The sequence below is a fragment of the Malania oleifera genome, chromosome 1 (genome assembly GCF_029873635.1).
Source record: "Malania oleifera isolate guangnan ecotype guangnan chromosome 1, ASM2987363v1, whole genome shotgun sequence".
NCBI classification, from domain to species: domain Eukaryota; kingdom Viridiplantae; phylum Streptophyta; class Magnoliopsida; order Santalales; family Ximeniaceae; genus Malania; species Malania oleifera.
This window is the reverse complement of record NC_080417.1, coordinates 66,009,697-66,019,696: the sequence shown is the minus strand read 5'-3', so window position 1 is coordinate 66,019,696 and position 10,000 is coordinate 66,009,697. Positions and strand designations below refer to the sequence as shown.

Sequence of the window (10,000 nt, the reverse complement as noted above, 5' to 3'; positions counted from 1 at the left end):
GCAGATTTGCGTCATTTGTGTGGAATGGCTTTAAATTGCTTACATGAAACACTGGATGGACTGGACGTCTATGGCTTTTCATCCACTTGGGTTGCTCAAGTCGATAAGATGCATGTCCCACCTTCTCGATCACTCTAATTGGACCTTCATAACGACGTAATAGCCTTTTATCCTTACCGCGAAGAAAGCGAAATGTCTTCGGGGGCACTTTTACAAGAACCAAATATCCAGCTTCAAATTGTTGTGATCGTCTCCCTTTGTCAGCCCATTTCTTCATGCGCTTCGATGCTTTTTCTAACTGAGCTCGAATGACTTCGATGTTTTGCAACCAATTTTTCATTAATTAGTATGCTTTTGGGCAATTTCCTTTGTATGGACCATCTAGAGTGTGCGGGAGAGTCAGTTGTTGACCTGTCACGATCTCAAAAGGGCTTTTATTAGTCGCAGAAGATTTCATGGAGTTAAAATAGAATTGTGCCGTATCGAGTAAAGTAACCCAATTCTTCTGATTGGAGTTAACTAAATGTCGCAAGTATACTTCCAGCATCCCATTAAAACGTTCAGTCTGACCATCTGTATGTGGGTGATAGCTGGTGGACAGATTAAGGTTTAAACCCATCAAGCGAAAGAGTTCACCCCAAAATCCCCCCGTAAATCTAACATCCCTATCACTGATTAGGCTTTCTGGAACACCCCAATATTTCACCACATGCTTGAAGAATAGCTGAGCTGTCTTCTCTGCTGAACATGACTTCGAGATTGGTACGAAAGTAGCATACTTTGAGAACCGATCAATGACCACCAAAATTGTACCATACTCCTCTACTTTTGGCAATGAGGAAATGAGGTCCAAAGAGACACTCTCTCATGGCCTGGCAGGAACTAGCAATGGCTCCAATAAACCTGAGGTCTTCTTTCTTTCTACCTTGTCTTGTTGACAGATCAAGACTTCCCTGCCTTTAGTCATAATCAGTCCATCTTCCACCCAGAATTGTTGAGTCTTCCCTTCTTCTATTAGTGTGCTCAGGGACTGCACCTGCTGGTCTGTACTTAAATGTTCCCTGATAAGATTCTTCAAAGGTAACGCCACCCTACAAGTTGATAGATGACTGATGAGTTTCAATGCTGCCAATTCAGTTTTTCTACTTAAAGCATCAACCACTTCATTTGTCTTCCCTACTTTATATTCAAAATCAAAATTAAATTTAGCTAGCTTCTCCTGCCAACGGGCTCGTTTTGACGTTAGTCCAAGTTGTGTCAAAAAGTGAGTAACTGCCACATTATTGGTTTTCACCACAAATTTGGACCCCAAGAGATAGTGCCTCTACACCCGAAGACAGTGTACCACAGCGAGAAGCTCCTTTTCTTGTGCTATATAGTTCCATTCGGCACCCGACAATTTTCTACTTTCAAAAGCAATTGGATGCACTTCCTGCAAGAGAACTCCCCCTAATGCAAAGTTTGAGGCATCTACTTGCACTTCAAACGGTTTTGTCACATCAGGAAGGATTAGCACAGGATCTCCTACCATCTTTTCCTTTAATTCAACGAATTCTGATTGGCACTCTTCTAACCACCCCCATGGTACCCCCTTCCTCAGTAAATTTGTTAACAATACAACTCTTCTGGAGTACCCCTCTATAAACTTTCGATAGTAGTTGGCTATACCCAAGAAAGATCGTAGTTCTCTAGCGGATGTAGGTGCTTGCCACTCCTTGATAGTTTTTACTTTAGCTGAATCCATCCGTATCTGGCCTTCCTCAATGATATGCCCTAAGAATTTAATGCGCTTTTGAGTGAAAGCACACTTCTCCCCTTTTACATATAACTGATTTTCTTTGAGTTTTTGAAAAACCTTCCGAAGATGATCTTTATGTTCTTCTAAGGATGCGCTGAAAACCATTATGTCATCAAGGTAAACAACCACAAACTAAACAATGTACTCCCAAAAAACCTGATTCATTAGAGAACAAAAGGTAGCGGGTGCATTTGTTAGCCTAAAAGGCATGACAAGGAATTAAAATGCTCCATACCGGGTGACACAAGTGGTCTTCGATTCATCTCCCTCAACAATGCGCACTTGATGATATCCCAACCTCAAGTCCAGTTTCGTGAAATATCTAGCTATACTTAACTAGTCGAAAATATCAGCAATCAGTGGAATGGGATACTTGTTGCGCACCGTCACCTTATTAAGAGCCCGATAATCTACACACAAGCGCAAACTTCCATCTTGTTTCTTCTGAAATAACAATGGGGCCCCAAAAGGTGCTTTTAAAGGATGGATGAACCTTGCTGCAATAATATCATTCAGTTGCCTTCTGAGTTCAGCTATCTCCAGCGGTGCCATTTGATATGGGGCACGTGCTAGCGGCTTTACTCTTGGAAAAAGTTCAATTTCGTGGTCAATCTGTCATCGAGGTGGTAAAACCCTCGGTAGCTATTCTGGGATCACCTCCTTGAACTCTTCTAAAAATTCCTTAATCTCAAGTGGATATTTCCCTACCTCTGCATCTTCTAAGACTATCGATAGAACCACGAAAGAAGATTCTCCCCTTTTTACTCCCTTTTTGAATTGGAGGGCTGAAAGCAACTTCCTCTCATCGAAATTGTTGTAGGCTGTGGGGACCGCACAAGGTGCACTTCCCATTATCACAAGACAATCCGCAGCTGGGATCGGCATTGAGCGTGTCACTTTAAGAAAATCCATCCCCAATACCACATCAAAGTCGTCAAAGGGTGCCACAGTGAAATCAGTTGTTCCAGACCATGATCCCATTTGGCATGCGACTTTAGGTGCCACCCCCACCATGGTTAATGCTTGAGAATTCACTACTTTTAACTTGCCCACATCCTTATCTACTTGCAATTCTAACCATTGAGCTTCAGAATCAGCAAGGAAATTATGGGTGGCCCCTGTATCAATCATGGCCTTGATTTTCTTTCCATTCAAAAGTAGATCAACGTACATTAGTCCCTTCTCCTGAGACTTGTTGTTAATTACTTGACGTTCTAATGCCCCCAAAAAATCTCAATGCTCCCACCATATTCGGTGGTTCTTCTGGGGTTGCTATCGAGGTTTTGGTTTCCCCTCCAAGAGCCTTTATAGCATTCAAAACCTTACGTTCAGGGCACTCTGCCCCTCGATGTGGTCCCATGCAAAGAAAACAAGAGATCGGTCGACGCTCTCCACCCCCCGTTTGTCTACCCCTCCACTCCTTAACCATGGGCGCTCTTTTATCTTTCCAAGAACTATTTGTCTCCCTATCCCTTACCCCATTTGTGGGCTTATACACTTTACTGGGCACGGAATCATTATTGGCGGACTTAGGGAAATTTTGCTTCCTAGAATTATTTGAAAAATCATCCAACCATTCGGCAGTAGAGAGGGAAGAAGAGAGATCACCAGCACCCTGCCGACGCAATTCATTCCTTGGCCATGTCTTCAAACCCCGAAGAAAATGAATTAGTTTGTCTGATTCGGTCATGTCTATAATGTCCAACATCAAGGCTTGGTATTCTTGTACATAGCTCCTTATTGAGCCGGTCTGTTGCAATTTCATTACTTTGCACTTTGCTATGTACTCCACATTTTCAGGATAGAATTGGGTCTTCAACGTCTGTTTTAACCCCTCCCATGTGTTGATAACACATCTATTATGCTTAATATCATTCCATTTAGTTCTCCACCACACTTTTGCATCCCCTACTAGGTATATTGTTGCCAGATTTACCCGGTCCACTTCTAGATCCACTCGTGAGCACGTGAAGTAGTGCTCCATATCAAAGAAAAAATTATCCAGCTCCTTGGCATCTCGCGTACCCCCAAAACTTTTAGGTTCCAGTACCTTCAATCAAAAACTCTCAATGGGATCTGCAACCGGTCTTCGGGCTATCTGTGCCACTGCATTCACTTTCACAGTGATCTCTTGTAAATCCCTCTGGACTTGGACCACCGCACTTTGGACATTGCCCATCTCCTTCAAATCTTCCTTCAAAGCAGTAATGGACTCTTTAACATCTTCTGCAAGGAAATCAAAATTATCTGTTAGTTCTCGTAAGGAGGCCTCAAGCTCCATTGGCTCTCCCCGTTGGGACGAAAGAGATGGCAATATGCCCTCAATATGTTCCAGCCTACTCTCAAAGGCTTTCAATCGCTCGATACTCTTTTGGAAGGCCTCAAGCTCTCTTAGCCGTTTCTCCTGGGATTTCACACGTGGAATGAATTTTTCAAGTTCCTCAAGTCTCTCTACAACTTTTGATACCCCATAGAGATTTTCTCTAGGGTTTCCTTTAGCGGCCTCAAGCTCTGTTGGCACGCTTTTCTCATTTATTAATGTTGCCACCAACCCTTGGAGTTCACCGCATGTTCTCTCCAGGGTTACAAGTTTCGTCTCGAGTGCCTTAATGCGCTCCACTTTTCCTGACTTGTTTCTCATATTACCACTCATGGTGCTCGCACACACTATGCTCTGATACCAACTGTCACGGACCCCCAAAATGGGACTCAAGTAAGGGCCGTGTGGCACTCGTTGAGAGCTCTCCCTCGACAAGTCAGCCAAGTCTCATACGTTCAAGCCTACAATCACGAGCACCTGGTGAGTCTCAATACTAAAGGAAACCAAGGAACAATAGGATATCACACGAGGAATATATTCTTATACACCGAATATAACAATCAGAGACATCACAATCCAAGGCAACAAAACACCACAATGAAAAGGACTACTTGTATTATTCAACTACAAGAGAATAATCATACAAACGATAACACAGATAATCATATATTCATTCCAAATCCCTCGAGAATACAATTATCTCACCCCTTTTCCCCATTACATTGTCACTCCCTAACACATGGCTTAATCTTTGAGACAAGCAAATGACTACTAGCAAGATCAACCAGGTAGCATTCCTTATTGACACCAACACCGTATGAGCCTAAAAGGCAATCAAAGCAAGTGTCGTTGTCGTGTATTGCATCAAGTGATAAATACTTGGTTAAGGGCACATTGGAATGTAAACCCAATCACCGCACAAGGTTCTGTATCCGAGAGCACGAGCAATTGAACCCGAACAAACCATGAGCATAAGACACACAAGTGAAGCATATGCATGGATCGTAGGGGTTGCTTCTAGGTTCACCATACACCCCGAAAAGAGGCGTATGGCAAAAATAGAGACATCAATCGATAATTCCTTCAACTTAGGTAGGCAACACAGGAATCAATATTTTGCCCAAGGAAGCAATTCACTTGAAGCAACAATGAAAAGGAATGCATGAGTACAGTTCTCAACATAAGCAAAGAGCCAGCAAACCCACACAAACCAATGACCACTCACACACCATTGTGTACACTTGACCAAAAACCCAAAAAAATGCAATGTAATTCACTAGGCAAAAAGCCCTACGCAAATATACACACATTAAGTAGGATTGTAGAAGCATCGCTAGGCGCGACAGCAACATAACCAACAATTCCTCAGAGAACATGCTTCAAGAATGAAAGAGTATAGGGAATACAAGTAAACACAAATAAGATATTGTATTAGCTTTAAATGAAAGCAATCAACATCCAATGTCAACAACATAGGCATCAATGGCTATCATAAAACCAATAAAATAGCTTAATTGTATAAACCACTACACATCCGCGCATGGCCACGAATAGTTGTGTCAACGATAGGGATTTGGTCAACCACATAGCCCAACGATGACAAATCAGAATGTCAATAATGCCAACTAGACATCCGTGCATGGCCACGAATGGTTTTGTCAATGATAAGTATTTCGTTAACCGCATGGCCAAACGATGACAAATCTGAATGTCAACAACACCAACTACACATCCGCGCATGGACATGAATGGTTGTGTCAATGGTAAACATTTGGTTAGCCGCATAGCCCAACGATGGCAAATTCAAATGTCAACAATTTCCACTGCACATCCACGCATGGCCACAGAAGGTTGTCAATGATAAGCATTTGGTTAACCGCATGGCCCAACGATGGCAAATTCGAATGTCAACAATTCCAACTACACATCTGCGCATGGCCACGAATGGTTGTCAATGATAAGCACTTGGTTAACCGCATGGCCCAACGATGACAAATTCAAAAGTCAACAATTTCCACTACACATCCGCGCATGGCCACGGATGGTTGTCAATGATAAGAATTTGGTTAACCGCATGGCCTAATGATGACAAATTCGATTGTTAAAAATTTTCACTACACATCCGTGCATGGCCTCGAATGGTTGTCAATGATAAGCATTTGGTTAACCACATGGCCCAACAATAAGAAAAGTGAATTTCAACAATTCCAAGTACACATCCGGGCATGGCCACGAATGGTTGTCAACGATAAGCATTTGATTAACCGCCTAGCCCAACGATGACAAATTTGAATGTGAACAATTTCCACTACACATCCGCACATGGCCACAGATGGTTGTCAACGATAAGCATTTGGTTAACCGCATGGCCCAATGATGACAAATCTGAATGTCAACAATTCCCACTACACATCTGTGCGTGGCCATGGATGGTTGTCAACAATAAGCATTTGGTTAACCACATGGCCCAACGATGACAAATCCGAATGTCAACAATTCCCACCACACATCCGCGCATGGCCACGAATGGTTGTCAATGATAAGCATTTGGTTAATCGCATGGCCCAACGATGACAAATTCGAATGTCAACAATTTCCACTACACATCCGCGCATGGCCACGGATGGTTTTCAATGATAAGCATTTGGTTAACCGCATGGCCCAACGATGACAAATCTGAATGTCAACAATTCCCACTACACATCCGTGCATGGCCACGGATGGTCGTCAACGATAAGCATTTGGTTAACCGCATGGCCTAACGGTGACAAATTTGAATATCAACAATTCCCACTACACATCCGCACATGGCCACGGATGGTTGTCAAGGATAAGCATTTGGTTAACCGCATGGCCCAACGATGAGAAATCCGAATGTCAACAATTCTTGCTACACATCCGCACATGGCCACGAATGGTTGTTAACGATAAGCATTTGGTTAACTGCATGACCCAACAATGACAGAAGAGAATGCCAAAAAACTTCCAGTTTGGCCAGGAACACAGATCTATCCTACTAGTCTGGATACAATTGAGAAATCTGCCCTAAGAGATGTGGAATCCAACTGCTCTAGGGAAAATCTGTTCAGAAGTGGGGAATCTAGTTTGTGTAGATAAACTAACAATGCTGAAAGCTAGAATCTCCTTTTGCTCGAGTGCTGGTTGAGATTAATGTTGTGAAGGAAATTAAGCACTCAGTAAAAATCTCCCTTCTAGATGATGTGGAATTGAACCAAGCTATAGTTTATGAAAATCTCCCCAGGTTCTGCTCATACTGTAATTTTGTTGGGCATACAGTTAAAATGTGTGGTCGGAAAAAGGAGTGCAGGGATTCTAAAACAAAACAGTATGTAGTAAAACAAGATATTGGCAATAACGGTGGAGAAGGGGACAAAGGAAAAGGGCAGGAATCTTCTGTCGAAGAACAATATGAAAAAGTGGGTGATGGGCAAGTGGCTAAGCAGTTGGAACTTCACTCCAGGCCCCAAGGGGTTTTTAGCAACCTTGAAGACCCTGTAGCAGGCATTACGTTAGATGGGACTGATAGAGGCCTTTCTCTGGATCACACAGGGGTCCAACAAGAGTTGGGTTTTAACCTAAATGCGAGAATGACCTGGGACCTCTTTCTTGAATTGGGTTCTGGTTGTGAAACTCAAGTGGAGTAGGATTCTGGGATGTCTGAAGGATTGGGACCACTGGGATTGGGTATTCCCTCAGGAAATGAAATTTTAGTGTTTTCAGAGTTTATAAAAAGTTTGAAGATGAAAGAACCAGTTCAGTGGGCCGTGACTTGCCTTGAGCACCAGAAGAATGATGATGGGCACAATACCAGTCAAGAGGAGACGGGAAAAGGGAATGTGCTGCATGAGAGCTGAGAAGTGGTCTGTGCCTTGCAAGCCAAGGGATACCAGGTCGGTTGCTCCAGTGCAAAGGGAAAGGGTCAAAATGACAAAGGTGGAGGGGATGGATTCACTGAGATTAAAAGCAAGAAAGTAGCAAAGAAAGGACGGGGGCAAGGTCAACAAGTTAAGAGGGGGGGGGGGAGTCATGCTCCCCATCCAAACCAATGAAGATAGCAGCATGGAACATCAAGGGCCTAAACAGGCCCCTGAAGCAGAATGGGATTGGTAATATCATCAAAAATAATAATTTGGATATGGTGGGTGTGTTGGAAACAAAACTTACTTCTGAAAAGCTAGAAATGATGATGAACAGGAAAGTGAAAAACTAGAAACAAGTTAACAATTTTGAGGTGTACAAAGGAGGTAGGATTATGGTGATGTGGAACCCCCAGTTGGTTAAGGTGATCACATGCCAGGTGAATTCACAGGCAATACATAGCAGGATCAAATGTCAGATTACTTCAAATGAATTCATAGTTAGCTTCATTTATGGATTTAACTCTCTAGTGAAAAGGAGAGATATGTGGAGGGATCTAATTCAGATGGGAAGTGTTGTCTCAGGGCCATGGCTACTGTTGGGAGAGTTCAACTATGTCATGTGTTCTGAGCAGAAAAGAAATCGTATTCCTCCCTCAGAATATGAGATTAAGGATATAAGGGACTTCTCTAATGAAGTAAGATTATGTGACTTAAAATCTAAAGGAAATTGGCTTACTTGGACCAATGGTAAAGTTTGGTGCAAGCTTGATCATGTTGTGGTGAATCAAGATTGGTTGGATAGATCCTGGAATGCTCTAGTTGACTTCATGCTACCTGGTGTCCTATCATATCACTCAATTTGTAAGGTTTCCCTGTTTGAAGGAAAGGAACTGGGGAAAATACCTTTAAATTCTTCAATATGTGGAAGAACCATGAGAACTTTAAGAGCACTATTGATCTAGCTTGGAATCTGAAAGTTGATGGTCACTACCAATTCAGACTGGTAAAGAAACTACAATCACTGAAAACTCCACTTAAGGCTCTTAACAAGCTTCATTTTTCTCATATCTCCTCAAGAGCTGAAAGAGCTAGTGAGGAACTGAATGAGATTCAGGAAAGGTTACATAAGGAGCCAATGAATTTAGAGTTGCAGAGGGATTTGGGTGACAAGAGGAAACAAGCAGTTATGCTTGAAGAAGCCAGTAGGCAGTTCCTTGCTCAGATGGCTAAGAGTAATTATTTGAAAAACTGTGATAGGGGCTCAGCCTGCTTCCATGCTATTTTGAAAAGAAGAAGTGCTCGGAATCATATTGTTGCAATCACCAAACAGAATAGGGAGTTGACTGAATCCTTTGAAGAAGTGGCAAATGAATTTGTGGATTTTTACATGCAGCTTCTGGGTGAGGGGCAGAATTGTTCCAGAATAGACGAGCAGGTACTCCTGAGAGGGCCAGTGTTGAAAGATAACATTGCTACACTTATGGTGGCTCTTGTAACTGATGAGGAAGTGAAGAATGCTATTTTTAATATTGATGAAAGAAAATTTCCAGGTCCTGATGGGTTTTCATCTGGATTTTTCAAGGAATCTTGGGGCATTGTGGGTAGGGATGTGGTCGATTCAGTAAAGGAATTCTTTATAACTAGGAAATTACTAAAGCAGCTCAACCACACAATCATTGCCCTTATCCCTAAATCAAGTCATGCTAGCTGTGTGAATGACTTCAGACCTATTTCCTGTTAAAATGTGATTTATAAAATCATCTCCAAGATTATTTTAAAAATAATAAAGCCATGTTTTGAGGACTTGATCAACCCAGCACAGGCTGTATTTGTCAAAAACAGAAGTATGGTAGAGAACATATACCTAGTACAGGAGCTGGTTAGAGGTTATGCAAGGAAACGAGTATATCCTAGATGTTTAATGAAAATTGATTTAAGGAAAGCTTATGACACTCTGGACTGGTCTTTCCTTGAGGATATGCTTACTCACTTGAACTTCCC

At 42.3% G+C, this 10,000-nt stretch overlaps 1 protein-coding gene across 1 annotated transcript in view; it reads left to right on the top strand.

Moving 5' to 3' along the window:
• Positions 1-8,391: 8,391 nt before the first annotated feature.
• The window catches only part of LOC131166561 (uncharacterized), a 2,626-nt gene continuing 1,017 nt past the window's right edge, over positions 8,392-10,000 (top strand). The window contains exons 1-2 of the mRNA XM_058125176.1: positions 8,392-8,792; positions 8,882-9,620. Of these exons, the coding sequence (XP_057981159.1) occupies positions 8,392-8,792; positions 8,882-9,620 (1,140 nt within the window). The remainder of the gene's footprint in view (positions 8,793-8,881; positions 9,621-10,000) is intronic.